The 19716-nt window shown below is 36.3% G+C and overlaps 2 protein-coding genes across 4 annotated transcripts in view; one reads left to right on the top strand and one right to left on the bottom strand.

Annotated features, from left to right (window-relative positions):
* LOC110109686 (reticulon-like protein B22) overlaps positions 1-14859 on the top strand; it is a 29641-nt gene extending 14782 nt beyond the window's left edge. Inside the window, exons 3-4 of one of the 3 annotated variants that reach the window (XM_020840874.2) lie at positions 14244-14313; positions 14507-14859. In XM_020840874.2, coding sequence (XP_020696533.1) covers positions 14244-14313; positions 14507-14640 — 204 coding nt within the window. In that variant the 3' untranslated portion in view covers positions 14641-14859. Of the gene's footprint in view, positions 1-4781; positions 4931-14243; positions 14314-14491 lie in introns of those variants that run through there. The other 2 variants (XM_020840877.2, XM_028691724.1) reach the window with 2 other exon arrangements.
* A 349-nt stretch (positions 14860-15208) lies between these two features.
* LOC110109699 (C2 domain-containing protein At1g53590) lies at positions 15209-19413 on the bottom strand. The gene is made up of 5 exons (XM_020840895.2): positions 19078-19413; positions 17446-17538; positions 17165-17347; positions 16253-16368; positions 15209-16158 (listed from the first exon to the last, which is right to left on the bottom strand). The coding sequence occupies exons 1-4, from the start codon at positions 19163-19165 to the stop codon at positions 16355-16357; spliced, it is 378 nt and encodes a 125-aa protein (XP_020696554.1). The 5' UTR covers positions 19166-19413; the 3' UTR covers positions 15209-16158; positions 16253-16354.
* Between the last annotated feature and the right edge of the window lie 303 nt (positions 19414-19716).

The raw sequence follows: 19716 nt of genomic DNA, 5'->3' as shown, positions 1-19716 counted from the left end.
TTCATGTAGTCACTGGTGATCAAATAACCTGGACAATTACACCGATATCCTATAAGCAAAAATAGTTGATATGCAACAGATATCAAATCCTTCCTACAATCGACAATCACTCAATGACAAGCCAATACACTAATCCCTCGCAAGCAAAAGTGGATGATTTGCATCAAATGCAAGCACCCATAAACTACTGTGGGGGACCCGCCATGCATATTATATGCTATCTACAGGCAAAATATAGAGAGCTATAGTAAATGCAAGTACCTACATGCATCATTGAAAAACCTATGATGTACGCAGCATTTTACCTATGGAAAGTAGCAAGTAATTCGTATCAACACTTGCAAATGATAACACTACCTACAGACAGGTACAAAAAGCATGCAAAAAATATTATGGTATTCGTACAAACAACAACAATCAAACATTCCGTATGCATTTGCAATATATAGAGGGCTTCATTCCAACAATATCATGCATACATATAATAATCATATAAATGCATCATGCAAAATGCATTCAACAATATATACCCATAAGGGCCCTGAAGAGCGTAATTTATGCATACACACGACCTCTGAGGATGCTACGCGAGTCAAAAGAATGAACTGAAGATCAAGCTTGATCCTTCTATGTGAATTGATAGGAGTTGACATAGCTTGAACCGTCAAGCAAATACATGGTCGTAGCGTCAACCGGGATTTTATTTTATACGTTCATATTAAGCCTTCAAGGTCTGTTACAAGAAAAAATCATTAGTACAGGTATCAATCTAGCGATGAAACTGATCCTCTGTTGGCAAGTAAACAGAGTCGACAAGGTTCGACTGAAAAAATGAAATTGCTCATAAATACCCTGATGATGGGCATGTTGACTTAAAATCTCAAACAGAGAGGACCCCAAATATTTCAAATGCCTCCCAAATTCCTATAAAATATAAGCATTTAAAATGACTTTGACTTCATCCCGATAATGATTGGGTTGAATGTAAATTTCAACCGAAAATGTTAACTTTCAAAAACCCATCAAAGACATAAAAAATCCTTCTTTATCAACAATATAAATATTTAAAATTAAGTTAAAACACTTAAATAACTTAAAGAAAAATTCATCCACCATCCGTAACAGTTTGTCGAGTAAAAAATTTTGAAAATTACTTTAGTTCACAAAGAACTAATGTCTTGTCGAGAACATCACTATGATTCATTCTCAATCCATCTCTTTCCAGTAAGGACATGACACATGTCCTCTAGCTGATGGTTTCGCCGCTAAATGGCACCATAGGTAAACGGTTATGACCGAGACCCTCTAACCGAATGGTTTTGCCATCAAATGACACCATTAAATTATGATCATGGTCAGAGCTCGTGTCTTCTCCAACATTGCTAAATCATTGAGTTATGAATTAATAGGATATGACCGATAGGGCATAAAGACCTATGTTAGCTAAGACGGATTCAAATTTGTCCCCTTAGACAAGCATTCACCTTATGTCTACAAGGTACCCTTAAACACAGCAACTCATAGTTACCGAAAACGTCCTTCTGTCAGGTTGGGTTGATTACCTCCTCTGAATATGTAGACTTGGGATTATAATGATCCAGGACGATGGAACCATGACATCTTGATCAGGTCTATCATCATTCCTTCTACCATTCGCTTTAAGTGCAAGATGGTGAATTTCAAATTTTAAATATTAAATTTTCAACTGCATAAACATTCTGCTACTATATGCTAGATACTATGTATCTGTTTGATGACTAGCCTTAATCGAAAGTTCACTCTCGCTATCGGGAGAGGGAATTAACTATAGGGACTTGCGCCTATAGGAAACCTAAACTCAAATCATAAAGTCCTCGTAAAATGAGGGCGAAATCTCTGGGTAATATCTTATTCAAAATCCAATCTGTCTTTTGAAAATTTGCCTCGGAACATACTCATTAAAACTCTCCTTGACGACTTTTAAAAGAGAAAGGGGACGTGGATAGGGCACAAATTTTTGATCCCACATCCAAAAAATGTTGTAGAATTTACTTATAACAAATGCTTAAATGCCTCAACTCTCTTGGCATAGATTTCGCAGAAAGCGAGCAAACCTTGAAACACAATCATGATTGAAAGCCTAAGTCAAACAATGCTGCTCATTAAACAAAAACCACAAAATGGAAAGAAATAAGTGGGCTGAACTCGTGAATAAACTTGAAAGAGAAGATAAATCCAAACCGTTTCTTAAGGAGTAATAAGTGGATAAGTCCAAACACCATCGCTCAACTATAATTGAACTGAATTTCCACCGTTAAAGGAAGGAATGAGAGATGATTACAACTATTTTCCTGACAACAACTCTGTCATATAATTTAAATCCATTACCTACTGAGTTGCTCGGTTAGATGTGCTTAAGATACATGTATTTTTTGAAAAGCAAAGTAAAATATGTAATGCATTTTGATTTTTAGGTGTTCTTTGTTTAGGTAAAAAGAAATACAATGAAATTAATTTTTCTTCATTAGGATGCATATTAAATGCAATAGAAAGTATATCTATTTCACCCCTCTTGCTCCATCCTATGTCTCTGTCTCCTTTGTATAAGGTTGGGGAGAGGTTCGGAGATGATGATGAAAGTGGGGTTTGTGGATGATGATGAATTGAAGCAGTGTTGTGGATGAACTCAGGGATGATGGCTTGTATGAAAGTGGTTGAGTTTACTAGTAATACAGTCGATGATGGCTTCGGGGGTCTTGAAAGGACACGGGCAAAAACTATTAGAGAGAGAAACTCTGAGTTTCCTAGAGAGAGAAAAGATTTTTCAAATCTTGATTTTTCGCGGGTAATCCGCCTCCTCCATGGCGGTGTCATCCGCCGGCCGGCCACCTTCGGATCGCCGTGCTCCGCCGATCATCCATCCATCCTCTAAACATCGATTTGTTTCGGTTCAATCGTCTCCATCGTCTTCCCTGATTTCTTCAAAATCTATTAGTTGCTGTAAACCCTTAACCATCAGAGATTATTTTGGTTCGATTGCCCAACATGACAATTTGCATCTCCCTGATGTTGCTGGAAAGAGTAAAAGTTTGTTTGAATCCACTCTGTTGGCCTCTGTGACTGATCGTCAAGTTCTTACGCAACTTCTCGGTTCTGGTCCTGTCTCCAACGGGTTTTCTTTTGGAACCTTGGATCAATATGCTTATTCTTCTGCGATTCTCTCCCATAAAGCTTGTTTGATTGCTGAAAACAAAGGTCCCCTCAATCATTCGAATAAGCTTTCGAATCCTGATGCTACCGTTAACACTATTCCATTGAATAAAATTACTGTTGATCTGCCTTTTGATGAACCTGGTAACCAAAAAGATTCGTTTCTCAATGCTTGGAAGAAACCTCACCATATCAAGATCAACTTTGATCTGGAATCTGCATAAATGTCTTCTGATGGGGTGGCGGTGAAATTGAATTCTGATTTAGAAGTGGCCAATTCCAAAATTCTCACCAATTCTATTGTTCTGAAAGTCTTGGGTAAGAACATCCCCTTTTTGGTTTGTAGCATTGAACTCCGGAGACAATGGAACAAATTTGGAAATTTTCATTTGACTTCTTTGGGATTGAATTGGATTCTTTGTTCTTTCAAGACCCCCGAAGCCATGGATGAAGTTCTTAGCGGTGGTCCGTGGTATATTGGAGGCCATATAGTTGGATTGGACAAATGGTCGCCCTTCTTCTCACCTCTATCTCTTAAGGGCTTATTTGCACCCGTTTGGATTCGTTTTCCTCTATTGCCATTACATTGCTGGGATGAAGTCAATATTGCTAAGATTGCTTCAAGAATTGGTACACCAATGTATTTGGATGGTAATTCGTTTAAATGGAATAAGAAGGAATTCGCGCGAATCTGTGTCCGTATCAACTTAGAAACCAAACTGCCTTTGGGAGTTTGGGTTGATGGGTTGGGTGGAAGATTCTTCCAAAATGTTGAGTATGAGAAATTAACTTTATTTTGCTTTAATTGTGTCAAAATTGGACATTTAGAATCGGATTGTCCGGTTCTTAGACCTTCGTCTGACAAGATGACTTATAACAGTTTTAATAAGAATGATGCCGTCCAACAGAATGCTGCTTATCAGAATGATGCTGTTCAACAGAAGGATGTTTATCAGAACGCTGCTGTCCAACAGAATGCTGATTATCATGGGAATAATGAGAAATACGACCCTTGGATACATGTTAAATTCAAAAACAGACAAAATCAGAAATGGAATCGTCATTTCAACTGGAAAGCCAAGCATGCTGACACTGCTGGTAGAAGCATTAATAATGCCCAAACCGGGACTAGTTCGGATGCTGCTTTGGTTCTTGACAATTCTTCTATTGACAACCAACGGGTGACAGAGAATACTATAGCTGATGTTAACTTGACAAATTTTTTTGAAGTTCTTACTGAGGAAACCAATGAGCTGGATGATGGTATCCTCGGAGAATCTAACAAGCTGGCTGAGCCTGATAATACTATTGTTTGTGAAACTATAGTTTTGGAACAAACTGATGCTCTTCCCGCTGGATCCCCTGTTTTTACTCATGTTCCTTTCTTACCCGCTAAAACTGAAATTGATCCTTTTTTGGTTAATTGTATTCAGGGTCCTGTTAAATCTGTTGGGAATTCTGATACTTCCATTCTTCATGCTTCTGTAAATGAAAATGTTTTGGCTGAAAATATAATTGATTTAGTTGCTAACTCTGGAGTAATTGAATTCACTACTTCCATGAACAATGGCGATGTTGGGCACACTATACAGGAAATTTTGGAGAAAGAGTCTTCGAACTCTGCCAAGATTAAACCCAAGCTGCAGTTGAAATTCCTGGGACCTATTGAACCTTGCTCAAGGAAAAGAAAAGTTGAAGGCAAGGGCTAAAAAAAGAAAGGCGGGGACTTCCCCTTTATGTAATTAATGTCTTCTTTCTTTTTTTGGAATTGCAGAGGGGCCTAGAAGAAGGAGGCCTCTTTTTATCTAAGGGAAGTTGATGGGGACATCAGATCATCATGGAGAGTTTATCAGAGACGCGGCCGACGATCTACGGCCACGATCGAGTCTTTATATTTTTGAGTCGTTGATGTATTTTATTTTCATGTAGCTTGTTATTTGCTTATGTGGCATTTAGAGTCATTGTATTTTTTTTATTATTTAGTTGCTTATGTATTTTCTTTCCCGTAGTACCCCTCTTATGGGAGTTGTCGTATGTCCACACCCCACTTCCATTCACCTTTGAGTTTCCTAATTAGGTTGGAGACCACCTGTGGAAAATTCTGAAATTCAGATTCAATCAAGTTTGAATTTCAAAATCTTTCCTAATTTAAGCCACCTATTTTAGGAAAGTTTTAACTCATATCTATTTTGAAATTTTAATTCAAATTGGATTTGATTAAATATTTCCTAAAGCCTAAAACCAAAATTAGGAGATCAAAATCCTCTCATTAATTCCCCCCTCACCTAGGTTTCCCGCCGGCTCCCCTCTATGGCCAATGAGGAAAGTATTTCCTAATTGACTATTAGCCCACTTTGGAATATTTTCAAATTCCCACTTTATCACTTAGCCGAAATTCCCTCCACCTGTATTAATTTATTTGATTTCCTAATTTAAGACATTGAATCAGGAAATCAATTCCCTCTCCACCGTGGATCATCCCGCCTCCCTCCTGTTTCCTGGACTTGCGTTACCTGGCCGATCCTTCCCTCTCATCAACATCTCATTTCCTCTCCTTAGGCCAAGCCATTGAATTTCCTTGAGTCCTCTTCTTCCAAGTACCTCCCGTGCATAGAAAAAATCTGAGACTTTTCTCAGATTTCTGGAACAAAATCTGAGCTTAAATTCAGATTTTGATGTCAATCTTTGGAAGAAGAACCTTAGCCCTTTATTAGAGAAACTTCTTTCTCTACAACAAGGATCGAGATTGCTGACGTCAAGTGGAAGATCTCCGCGTCTCCTTGAGCAAAGGTTTTTTTCCTTCTTCACTTGCACTCGAAGTCTTCTAAAATCTAAATTCTCAATTGGTTAGATGTTAATTACGAAAGCTCCTTCAAATTGCTCTTGCCAAGCTTAGTCATTTGTAGGACTTGAGTGTAATCTTCTATGCATCCTATGTCTCTTTGTTAGATTAGGGATTTAATTTGAAAACTACTAGTCGGTATTGTTTTTATTTCATCAATTATCTTGATAGTTCAATTTCGGAGCATGTGATTTCGCCTACGCAATTGATCGCTTTATTTGTCTTAATCTTCGTTTGAAAATTGCTTATAATTTTGTTTTGAATTTATTCTAATTCAGTAGTTGTGCAATGCTCAAATGAAACCATAACCATAGCATCTAAGTAGTCCTGCATCAGAAGTGGTGAAGGATAATGCTATTTTTTTTATTGGTTTGGCTGAAACCAAACTAGCTGAAATTCGTTGAAGTGATGTTAACAGGATTATTGGCAATGAATGGGATTTTTTCCATCATCCAGTTGGTGGCACTGTTGGAGGAATTTTGATTCTTTGGAAGAGGAACTTGGTTACTTTTGATGTTATTGACCATTCCTCACAATTTGTTTTTGGAATTCTGAAGACTCCTAGCAAGGGATATGGTTTAGAGCATCCCCCAAAACATGTCTGCCGAGACTATTTATTCTAATTCAATAGTTGTGCAATGCTCTAACAAATCTCCAGGCTTAGATGGTTGCACATTTTCCTTTTTCAAATTCTATTGTGATATTGTTAAAGGTGTTACATGGAAGGCTGTGAATGATTTTTTCACAATAGGCCATATACATTGTGCTTGGAAAGACACTTTGGTGGTTCTCATTCCAAAGATTAAAAACCCGGTAACCCCCTCTAACTTCCGTCCAATTAGCCTTTGTCAAACAATTTACAAGATTGCATCCACCATGATTGTAAATAGATTGAAACGTTGCATTTCGAAACTCATCTCTGCGGAGCAAGTTGCTTTTATACCGGGTAGATCCTTGTCTGACCATTGCCTTTTAGCTCATGAAATTTTCAACAAATTCAGAATTTCCAAAAGTAGAAAAGGACTTATGGCCGTTAAGCTTGATATGGCTCAAGCTTTCGATAGCATAAGCTGGGATACTCTGGATCTTGTTTTAAAATGGTTCGGATTTCCAACTAAGATATCTCTTCTTATCATGGAATGTGTGATCAATGTGCGATTTTCTATTATCTTGAATGGCAATAACACTAGATGGATTAAAGCTAGAAGTGGTTTCAGGCAAGGATGTCCTTTGTCACCTTACCTCTTTATTTTGTGCTCACAAGTTTTATCTAATACTATCAACCAAAGAGGTCATTAGTTGGGCATTCAAACCTCTGCTAAGGCTCCTAAAATTACTCATCTTTTATACGCTGATGATGTTTTACTATTTGGGAAGGCATCTTTACATGTCTCCAATCAATGATGAACTTAATGGGGGATTATTGCAGTTGGACAGGTCAAAGCATCAACAACTCCAAATCACTGATTTTCTTTGGAAAATTTGTGAAACCGGCTTTAAGAAGAAAAATTGGTAAGAATTTTGGTTTCAAAGTTGTTAGCGAAATTTTTTATCTGGGCATTAAATTTGCTCTCAGGAGGATGGTAAAGAAAGATTTCCAATTTGTCATTGATCATGCTTTGGAAAAACTAAATGCCTGGGGTGCTAGATTTTTATCCTTTGCTGGTAGAATGATTCTCACCAAGTCCTCTTTGCTCTCCTTGCCTACTTTCATAACTTCTCACTCTTTGGTTCCCAAAGGTGTTCTCTACGAATTGGATAGAATTTGTAGAGATTTTATTTGGCATAATGATCATGGCAAGAGTGGGATGCATTATATTGCTTGGGAAGATCTTTGTAAACCAAGAGCTCTTGGCAGTATGGGATTATTCTCGGCGGTTATGAAATCTGGTCCTCTTAGAGCCAGATTAACTTGGAGGCTGATTCAAAATCCATCTTCACTATTGCACAAATGCATTACTGTAAGATACGGGCCAATTTTTTTGAGCAGAGGGTCCAAGTCTGGGCATCCGGCTGCTTGGTCTATCCTCTCGGATAGTGCTTCTTTAAACCGATTGTTAAGTGGAAGATTGGTAATGGCAAGAATATTAATGTCATGAACGACATTTGGTTATTAGACAAATGCTTCAACAAATGGCCCATGCTTGTTGACTGCATTGGGTTGGAAGATATGAATCTACAAAATTTCATTCTCAATGACGGCAGTTGGAATTTGTTGAACCTAAATCATTTTTTTAATGAAAACTTAGTCAATCTCATTGTGCAGCATTGCACTATACATGCGGGGGAAGATGATCAAATGGAACTCCTTCGACAACTATCAGGCAAATCTGTTTCAGCATTGGCTTATGTTGAAACCGTTAACTCCGAGGATGATGATTTTGGGTTTTCAAATTGGTTAAGAAAATTGAATCTTAAACCAAGAGTTGAACTTCTTTGGTGGAGGATGAGTAAATTTGCTATTCCTACTAATGTGTTTTTGAAATATAGAAAGCTTCAAAATGATGATCTTTATGCTAGAGGGTGTCTCTGAGCTGAAGATTGTGAAAATGTTGCCGTCCACTGCAAGTTTCTTACTGATATAATATGCAAATTAAGATCTTGGGGTTTCAATATTCCCATCTTCCATTCCTTGATGGATTGTCTTTCACACCTTAGAAGTCTTTCTAATGTGTGCTTGGACATTGTAAAGATTTACTGTACAATAGTTTTTTGTTCTTGGAATTGCCGAAATGATGTCAAACATGGTAAATCTGCCACACCCATTTCGGTTCTGGCTGCAAATATTTTATTCATTGCTACAAACTGTTATCCGATGCTAGTTAACTGGGATGCCTCTCTCCGTTTGGAGTCTGAATCCTCATGGCACCCCCCACCACTAGACTTGATAAAACTCAATGTAGATGCTTCCTATAAAGTAAGCATTGGTGGTATAGCTAGAGATTCCAAATGCAGACTACTTCTTGCCTTCGGTAAGTAGATTTTACACTGGGTCATCAATCGACTTGAACTAGAAGCTATATCTACACTGAAAGAATTCTTAAGAGATTGAATGTTTGAGAACAAAGGCTTAATAATTGAGGGCGACAACTACAACGCCATCAAGTTTCTCCATGATTCTATGCTGAAATCAACTCAGGTGGCGAACAAATTCTTTACTGAGAAGCTGTCATTTCTCTATGACTTTAATAAGGTAATCTTCCATCATATCCCCAGGATTTGTAATAAAGCCGCGGATGAGTGTGCCTCTTTCGCTTTATATAACAATTTCTGCTTTGATTCCTTTAATTTTTCTAATATTCCTTCTTCACTGTCTGACATCTTGAAGGAGTATGATTGCTGCATTTACTAGCTTGTAATAGTTTTTCTTTCGGCTTTCTCTTAATGCATTTTGCAATTTTCAAAAAAAAAAAAAGATGGAGACAAGGATGATGGTATGTGAGAGTAAGGTTGGGATCGCAGCGAATAACATCCAATGCCCTTCACACCATTGCCCATTGTTTAGATGCTATTTTCATCCTTATTTTGTTCATAGGGAGAAAGAAAGGTGACTAACACTGCCGTTACCAGGTCCCAAGTCCTGGATGAAAAAAGTGGAGGGTTGCGTTAGGTAGTCAACAACCAGCTAAAACTTGTCGAACAATAATGACATGAATCCTTTAAGAAATTGTGTTAATGCTAGGGCGTCCCCTGGAAGAGACGTGCTGTATGACCTGAATATAGTGACAAGTGTGTAAAGGCCGCTGCACCGGCGGCCGGGTGCAGTGTTAAATAGGTAAGGGTTCCCACATCAACAACGGATGTGGGCAAAGAAGCTAGTCCATGAAATTAAAATTAGGATAAGAACTTAGAATATAGGTTCCCTTACAGGAAAATTAATGGAATTAATAGATATTATGATTCATAAGAAAAAAAATAAAAAAGAAAAATAAAAAAAAAATAAAAAAAATATTATGATTCATAGGAAGTTAAATATTTTGTGCATTCAGGAAACTAAATGGGTTGGAGGGAAGGCTAAAGAAATTGATAGTTTAGGATTTAAACTTTGGTATTCGAGTAGGAGTCATACTAGAAATGGTATATGTGTTATTATAGATAAGAGTTTAAAGGATAATGTTATAAAAATTAATAGGATCGGAGATAGAATTATAGCTTTAAAGATTGTTGTTGATGATAAGATTGTTAATCTTATAAGTGCTTATGCTCCTCAAGTAGGTTTGGATATGTGTTCTAAATTAAATTTTTGGAATAACTTAGAAGAATTAATACAAAAGATACATCTTGAAGAAAGAGTTTTTATTGGAGGAGATTTAAATGGACATATTGATAGAGAGGTAGATGATTTTAAAAGCATTCACGGTGGCCATGGATTTGGAACGACGAATAGGTGGCAAGATTATATTGGATTTTTGTTTAGCTTATGATTTTTCAATTGCTAATATCTTATTTAAGAAAAAGAATGAGCATCTCATCACTTATAAAAATGGATATAGTACAACACAGATTGACTATTTTCTTATTAGAAAACTAAATCGTTTAGATTGTAAAGATTGTAAAGTTATTCCGAGTGAAAATTTATGTACTCAACATCGATTATTAGTTTTGGACTTTAAGATAAATGGACATAAAATAAAAAATAAAGTAAAACAATTTCCTAGGATTAGATGGGGGCATTTAAAGAATATTAACAAAAATATTTTTGGAAATAAGATTTTAGATCTTAAGATTTTGTCTGTGCATGAGGATGCTAATATTATGTGGGAAAAAGTGGCTAGTGATATTAAGAATATTGCAAAAGATGTCCTTGGAGTATCAAAGGGAAAAACTCCTAATAGTAAAAGTAGTTGGTGGTGCAATCCAAATGTGCAAGAAAAAGATTAAAAATAAGAAGTTTTGTTATAAAAATTGGTTTAATTTTAAAATTTTTGATAATTGGGAAATATATAAAGTGGCTTGTAAGGATGCTAAGAAAGCAATATGCGATGCAAAGACATTAGCTTTTAGTGATTTATATAATAGATTAAATACTAAGGAGGGAGAAAGATATATGTATAAGTTAGCCAAACAAAGAGATAGGAGTAATAAGGATTTAGTTCAAGTGAAGTGTATTAAAGATGAAGATCAAAAAATACTTTTCTTAGAAGATGATATTCAACAAAGATGGATGAGATATTTTGCTAAACTTTTTAATGAAGATTGTGAAAATAAGATTGACTATAGTGACCTTAGCACCCTAAATGAAAATAAAGATTTATGTTTTTATCGGCGTATTAGTAAAACTGAAGTTAGAGAGACTTTAAAGAAAATGAAGGGTGGAAAAGTTGTTGGACCTGATGATATCCCAATAGAGGTGTGGAAATGCTCTAGGACATGAAGGAATTGCCAAGACTTACTAAACTTTTTAATACTATTTTAAAGACTAAAAAGATGCCAGATGAGTGGAGAATGAGTGTGCTAATTCTTGTTTTTCAGAATAAAGTGATGCACAGATTGTGCGAATTATAGAGGTATTAAGTTATGTGTTCATACTTTAAAACTATGGAGGGTTATGGAGCATAGTTGCGGCGTGTATACTAATGTTTCTCAAAATCAATTTGGATTCATGGCCGGTAGGCGACTATGAAAGCCATACATTTATTAAGAGGTTTGATGGAGAAATATAGAGAAAAATAAGGAGGATCTACATATGATATTTATTGATTTAGAAAAACATATGAGAAAGTTCCAAGAGAAGTGCTATGGAGAGTTCTTGAAAAGAAAGGAGTTAATAATGCTTATATTCAAATCATTTAAGATATGTATGCAGGAGCTTTTACTTGTGTTCAAACACAAGGTGGATTGACCAGTATTTCCCTATTTCGTTGGGTTACATCAAGGATCAGCCTTAAGCCCATATCTTTTTTGCTTTAGTCATGGATGTTCTCCTAGACATTTGCAAGAGGATGTACTTGCTGTATGCTTTTGCTGATGATTTCTCTTGTTGATAAGACTAGAGAGGAGTTGAAAGGTATAAATCTTGAATTATGGAGGTTCAACCTTTAGAGTCTTTAAAAGGTTATCGCTTGAGTAGATTTAAAACGGAATATATGGAGTGTAATTTTAGTAGTAATAGACCTAGTGAGGGGATTGTGATTTTGGGCGATCAAGTCATTAATAAGAGTACACGTTTTAGGTATCTTGGATCTATTGTTCAGAGTGATGGTGAAATTGATGGGGATATTATCAGCAGAATTCAAGTTGGATGGTTGAAGTGGAGGAATACATCGGGCTTGGTATGTGATAGAAATGGAAGCCTCAAACTTAAGGGAAAATTCTATAAGATGGTAGTGAGGCCTGCAGTGCTTTATGGTGCCGAATGTTGGCCATTAAAAGAGAAGCATAATACTAAGTGTGACAGAGATGAGGATGCTCAGGTGGATGAGTGGCTTTACCCTTAGAGATAGGATACAAAATGAGCATATACGTGAAAAGGTTGGAGTAGCTCCAGTAGAAGATAAGATTAGAGAGAGTCGCCTTAGATGGTTTGGTCACATAAAACGGCGGCCTTCCGATGACCCGGTTAGGAGAGTAGAGGTATTAGATTTGACTTATGTTAAGAAAGGTAGGGGTAGACCTAAAAAGACTTGGTTAGAAAATATTAGGAATGACCTTTCTTTATTAGATTTAAACAAGAATTTGACTTTTAATAGGACACAATGGAGAAAAAGGATTCATGTAGCGGACCCCACGTAGTGGGATAAAGGCTTGATGTTGTTGTTGTTGTGGAGAAAGAAAGGTGACTAATCTTGATGCATTTCATTTGCAGAGAAAATACGAGGTTTCATTATTTCTAATACTAAAAAATTTACTTTGCATTTCTTTTTCTTTATACCAAACACTTAACATGTAAACAAAATACATACAATCATTTGACTTGGAAGCAAAAAACGCCAAAAGTAGCAGTTCCACATCAGTTTGATTGTCTCGGAAAAATTTGACTCAAGGAAATTAAACTTTTGATATTTATAAAAAAAATTCATCAAACATTTTATGCTTCTTGGAAAGTATTCTGAGTCACCATAAACAAATTTGTAATTCCGATGCAATAGCTGTCATTTGAGTCCACCATCAATAATGGACATAATTCCATTAACTAAATAGTTTTAAGAACAAGCTAATAAATTTTTTTGGTAGGGGTTTGCATGCAATTCATAAAAAAATGTGGAAAGAAAAAAAAACTTTAGGAGTTGATAGTAGGCTCATGAAATGAGGTCAAGTCATGTACGTTGAAGATTTTTTTTATATTAGGATTTTCTTGTATATTTTTCTCTCCATTGCTATTTTTGTAGGGAAGTAGAAAATTTTAGTCCTTTCTAACCAGAGGGAAGAAAAAAAAAATTCAGGATTTTTATCCATTTTCTTCAATAAGTTTTGAACTTCAAATTCTCAAAATATAAATCAAGGCAACTTATTTATCTTCATATCCATATGTTTTAATGGATCAAAAAGCACTTTGACTTGCATGCACAACATAAAATATTTGCAGCATTTAATGGGACTTTTCTGTGTCCATTTCTTAGATAGAATAAGGCACATATTTAACTATGGGCAGCTGTAGCTGAGAATATTTAGTTTTGGGGTAGACTGCAGAAATTCTTTGGCAAGGTAAGGGGCGAATCCAGCCTTAATTTTCAGGAGGGGCAAAAAGTGTAGAGTATTTTTTTTTGTCTTGAAGTCAGCTTGACCCATATTTGTTCATATATTTGATCATTATACGTTTTGCAGATATGCGGGGGTTTCCAGGGGCAGTGCCTCCGGAACAAATTTTGGTTTTAAGGATATTTTTAGATTTTCTTACTATTGATCTTTGTATTTGGATCATCTTTTGATTATGCTGGGGACAATTGTCTAAATACCATAGTATTTTAAAACTTTTAGGGGGTGGGCAATTGCCTACAAATCCATATAATAAAGACTAAAAAGTAGATAGAGTGGGATAAATTACCTAAATAATTATATAATTAATTTTTTTTTTTAGTTTTTTAAGGGGGGCAATTGCTTCCCCTCGGCATAGGGTGGATCCGCCCATGGCAAGATAAATAAGGGGTTTTATATCTTAATATGTAAATGCAAAATGAATTTAAAAGAGACATTTTTACCGGCCTCATATTTTACTGAATCTAACTTGTGTATCATCTGAAAGTGTATGCTACTAAAACTCTCAAAATTTCAGGTGATTGTTATTCTCTACGCACAATCTGTTTTTGGACGAATGGCATCTGGCGCTACAATTGCTTATGCTGGTAAAATTTATTCTCTAAATGTCTTTTCCCTTTCCCTATTTTTTCACTCCTTTCTCCCTATATTCTTGAAAACACTTTACAAGCTAGGGAGAAGGAAATTTAAACTATTCTACTTTTCCTAAACCATGAATTGCACGAGTTGTTCATATTTTTAAAGTGGTTTGGTATCTAACTGCAGTGATTTATTGAGCAGGATTGTGCATTTGTTGTATCTACATCTTTGCACAAAATTCTTTGATCGCCAAATTCACTTGTAAGATTGGAAGAAGAGAGTCTACTGCAGGGGCTCAAGATAGCATGCAAACGGATGAAGCTTCCATCAAATAGTTTGAAATACCTACAATTCACCTATAGAGGCTATTGTATTGCAGTTTACAGTGTAGGCAAACTTATCATTGTTCATCTAATTATGTGTTTGAAAAGTTATTTTATTGATAGATTGAACATGTTACTGTTTTTGTATACCATCAGTCATGAGTTCCTTTCTACTAAATTCTGGGTCAGCTCTATATAATTGTTGTGGCAATTATGCTTTGTTTTAGATCACAGGAGTTTGTTTTTGAGCAGTTTGATAGCTCCAAGGTAGCCAAGTTCTTGATAAAGAAACGCTATTGTGTAGCGAATTGACTTGTTTTTTAAAATTATCATACAATTAAAAGGACAACATTATTATTATTTTAAATTAACGTTATATCTTGAAATATCGTTTTTTTCCCCTTCATTATGAACCAGCTATATTGTTCTCCACCCCGTATAAATTTGGATTTACATAATAATTCTCAAAAATATCTTATCTTATAAAGATCAATTTATATCGTACTTGACTTCTAATATCTAGCTATTTAAAAATTAGAAAATGCTTTCTGTAAACATTGATTGTACGGGAGGTTTCTACTTGAAGAATGTGATATACAATCACAAATTTTGTATTTGTACTCAGATTTTGAATGAATAGTATTCACAATCTTAATAAGCTGATGTACAACAGAAAAGGTCACTACATGAGTATGCCAAGAAAAAAAAAACATACAAATATTAACAAGAGCACACCAACTTTAGTGCTAATTACATCACTTTATCTAAATCGTTACTGTTGCATTTTCTACTCCATTGATAGATTATTTCCTAATATCCTTCTCAGAATTTAGAATTCATCTTTGAGGGAGAAACATTTATACTTGACCCTTCATCAGAAAGTAAGAAATCATTCAATGAACTTTTCCCCAACAGTGTTTGATTTGGCTTGGATCGAGTAGAATCCTTCTCAGAAGCTGCAACAATTTCCTCGGATTTGCTCTTCATTGTAGCCTTGTTTTCTTGACTTTCCATTACAATCTTCCCTGGGCTAATGTTGTGATCTCTAGTTTCAACAATAAGATTATCATCAATTATAAACTTTACTGCTGTCCCCTCACTGTAAAGTTCCCTGATATTGGAACGTGGAGCTGGAATAACTTCCTCTTCCTCACTTGAATTTTGTTGCTTTGGGTACCTCTGGAACAAAGAACCAAGCTTCTGGAGTCCCCGCCCTATTGTACCATGTCGGCGAAATCTCTTTACATCTATATTTTCATCAGTACCTTGAGTTCCAGATGCTTCTGAGCTTGTGCTGTCGGCAACTTCGTTGCCATCTGGCAGCAGTTCAGTCTAAGCCACACGTTGCGAGCGTCCTTTTCTATGCTCCCATGTTTGGCAAACTTCTTTTCCAGGTCGGTGTATCCATACTCCTGTTTTGTCTTGCCCTTCTATGTTGATGGGTTCAAATTCCTCAATGGCAGAGTGATGTTCTTCAAATGATTCAGACTTGTTTTTTACATTTGTGTTTGGTTTGGGTGTTGATAATTCCTGATCAAAAGCATGAGATATGGTTATAGAAAATTATGTATATATGAGATAATGTAAGTATGGTACTTCCTCCTGAAGCGTTAAAAACACATACCATCTCATCTTCACATACAGTGATAGCCAAATGTAGCTTTCCCATTTTTATGTTCCCCAGATTCAACCCTTTATCATTGTCCACCCCTTAATTTACTGATGTTTACAGAACACACTCTGCGGAATATACAAGCTTTAGTAGAAAAAAAATGGTGATAATTTTCTAGATAGAGAACATGGGAGAGGAAACTTTTCAAAAGAAAATGAAGAAATGATAATGAACCTGAAAGAGGAGATTTTCAAAAAAAGCAGAAAAAATCGGATGAATATATAAGCTTTTAGTAGAAAGAAATGGTAATAATATCCAGATGGATAACGTGAGGAGATTTTCAGAAGAAACTTAGAAGGAATAAAAAAAAGTTCAAATATGCCCAATTTTAGCTCTTCTGAAGGGTTTCAACTTGGCTGATTGGGAGTAGTTTGCAAAACCAGCTGAAATATGGCCTCTTAATAGGAAACCTCACATTGATGCGGTTGATTGATTGATCTTCATCAATCAAGGTGCAATGGTTCATCATATAGTGAAACCAAGAAAAGTGAATAGAACTATGCTGATGTGCATGGTACAGAAGATGCTTATGTCCGGTCAATGTAATGCAACCCAACCCCAAATTTATTCAGTTGAATATTAGAAGTAGATCTTCAAAATGGACTTTTGTAACCAAAAATCATATAGATAAGAAGCAGATTGTTATTGTTACCTTATATCCATTATGATAAGGAAACTAGAAATAAAGACTCTTAACTCTGTTTGGCTCTTAAATTAGTAAAGAATAAAAACTAATTCATGCGACAAGACCCCCCCCCCACCACCCCACCCCCTCTAATAGTAGAAAAATATTTTTGTTACTAATTAATAGAAGTAAAAAAATAAAGGCGTCTAAACAATCTTAAATAAGAGTGCGGAGAAGACCCAAGCATGTCATCGAAAATGTGATCCTTGTCAATAACTTCAAGAAACAATGGTTTGGTCTGTCCCATGATGAGATAGGGATCTTGAACTCCTCAAACCATTTTGGAGATAGGGTTTTTCTTTGAATATTTGTTTGGAGTTTAGTAGTACCAAGATTGACTTTCACATAAGGGTCAGCAAGTCCTGCATATCAAAATTAACATTTATGTTAAAATCTAATATCTAAACATTAGAATTAAATCTGAATTTCCTTGATAAAATAAAATAGAACCATAAATTACCATTTAGATCTGATGGCTTCATATCAGTTGCTTCTATGATCTCCAATTTCACATATGCTATTGGAGGTGTCTCATGGATGGAGAACCATGATTCTGATGTGTAACATATTAGGTTTAGAGAGAAAGTAAACTTTGATTGACAAAGCATTAATTTGAATCTAAATAATGATCAATGAAAATAACAGTTCATTTGATTTTAAGATTGCACGAGCACATGTCACGTGTGTATGGGTTGACGAGATGTAGCTGGTGAGAACATGAAGGTGCAAGTGTCGTAGTTTGCACTGAACAAAGTAAATAGCTATTTTGAAAAAAAAAAGATACGAAAACTAAATCATAACATCTAATGATGATTAAAATAGTATGAGGCAAGGGTTGCATGATGCACAGAAAGAAGTGAAAACCCTCGGGATATCATTAGCAATTATAAGAAGTGTTGACCCCTATATGCAAAAACACAAGAAAATAGGCGAAAACCGGAGAATCAAGCAATGCACGCTTTGACAGAACACATCACTTGGAAGGTCAAACAACCTTCAATTGCCAAACGAATTGTGCCATCGTGATTAGGACATCGAATTTTCCTAAGTCAAGACCCCACACAGACAACTTGGACGAGATCAGTCCAAAGGGATGACCGACACCCCGAATTGACACTCAACGACGCCCAAATGACGTCCGATCGAAGAACGGACTTCGTCGTTGCATCTGGAACGTCGTCGACATTTAAAATATACATCCTATTTGATTATTTGGGATCGGCCGAGGCAGTGGCATGAATCTCGATGCGATGACACGTATATATCAAGATTTTGGCACTTGACGTCGCCCAAATGACCTCCGATCTTGAAACAGACTTCGCCGTCACATTCGAAGCATCGTCAATATTCAAAATATACATTTTATTTGATTGATGGGGATCAATCGAGGTGGAAGCACGAATTCTTAGGCAAAAACACGTATATTGAGGATTTTGGTACTCAATGTCACCCAAATGACGTTCGAACACAGAACGGACTTCACCGTTGCATCCAAAATGCCATCTTCATTAAAAATATACATCTTATTTGATTAATTGGGATCAGCCGAGGCAGTGGCACAAATCCCGAAATGATGACACGTAAATTGAGGATTTCAGCACTCGACGTCGCCCAAACAATGTTCAATCATAGAATGGGCTTCTCTGTTGCATCCAGAACATCATCGGCTGTTAACCTAAGGATAAGAACCAAAACTCAGCCCAAATTACATACCTAAATCCATGAAATCCTCTGTAATCTCTCCCGAAATTCCACAGGAATCCCGCCGAGGTACTGTAGCATGGCGCCGTTTACGTCGTCTCCCGAAAATCCCTCGCAGACCTCGATAGTTGCTCTTCCATGGCTTTAAAATCAAGCCAAATGAAGCCTTTCGGCTCCTTCTCTCAACACACGACTGCTCTCTGTCCCGAACCCCTCTTCCCTATGCTCTTCCCCATTCGCTTCTCCCTCTCTCCCATTCACAAACTCCACGCAAACTCTAGAGCCGAGGCCCTCTCCCGCAAACCTCCACAAGCCGACGACACACCTCCTGATCCCGATCTCAGATAGAGAGAGAGAGAGAGAGAGAGAGAGAGAGATGAGAAAGACTTACCTAGCCTGACCTCTGCTCTAGCTTCCCCATCCAAACTCCTCCAGATCTCGTATCTCTTTCCTCCCGTCGAACTGAAGCTCGCGAGCATCCTAACTCTGGCCAAACCCCATTTGACGCCTCTCACCCGATCCCTTTCTCTATTCTTCCTAAGCCAATTCCTCTTCCCATTCTCATATACCTAACCGAACCCAAGTAACCCTATACCCGACCCGATCTCAACTCAATACAGTAGGTAAAACTACTGTCATTTCATTCTATTGGTTTTGTTAATTAATGATTAGTTAATCGTTAATTATAATTATAATAATTCTAATTACTTATATTATTTATTATTATTAATTATTATAATAATAAATAATAATTAGATTATCATTATAACTATTAATTATAATTAATAAATTAGAGTAATTAATAAATTATAATATATTAGAGTAATTATAATTATTATTATAATCCTTATTTTATTTTTATGCTATCATTAGTAAGTTTTTTTTTTTAAAAAACCCTCTCGTGCGCTTGCAACGGGCCGGCAAAACCCCTTACGTGCTCACGTAGCATTGTGGGGAGGGAAACCGGCGTGGCGCTGGCAAACGAACAAAATCCTTTCTTCAATGCTTGCAATGGGATCGGCAAACCCCC

The sequence above is a fragment of the Dendrobium catenatum genome, unplaced genomic scaffold (genome assembly GCF_001605985.2).
Source record: "Dendrobium catenatum unplaced genomic scaffold, ASM160598v2 original_scaffold_59640, whole genome shotgun sequence".
In the NCBI taxonomy this organism is placed as follows: domain Eukaryota; kingdom Viridiplantae; phylum Streptophyta; class Magnoliopsida; order Asparagales; family Orchidaceae; genus Dendrobium; species Dendrobium catenatum.
Note: the sequence above shows the minus strand (reverse complement) of the source record. Positions and strands in the feature narration are given on the sequence as shown.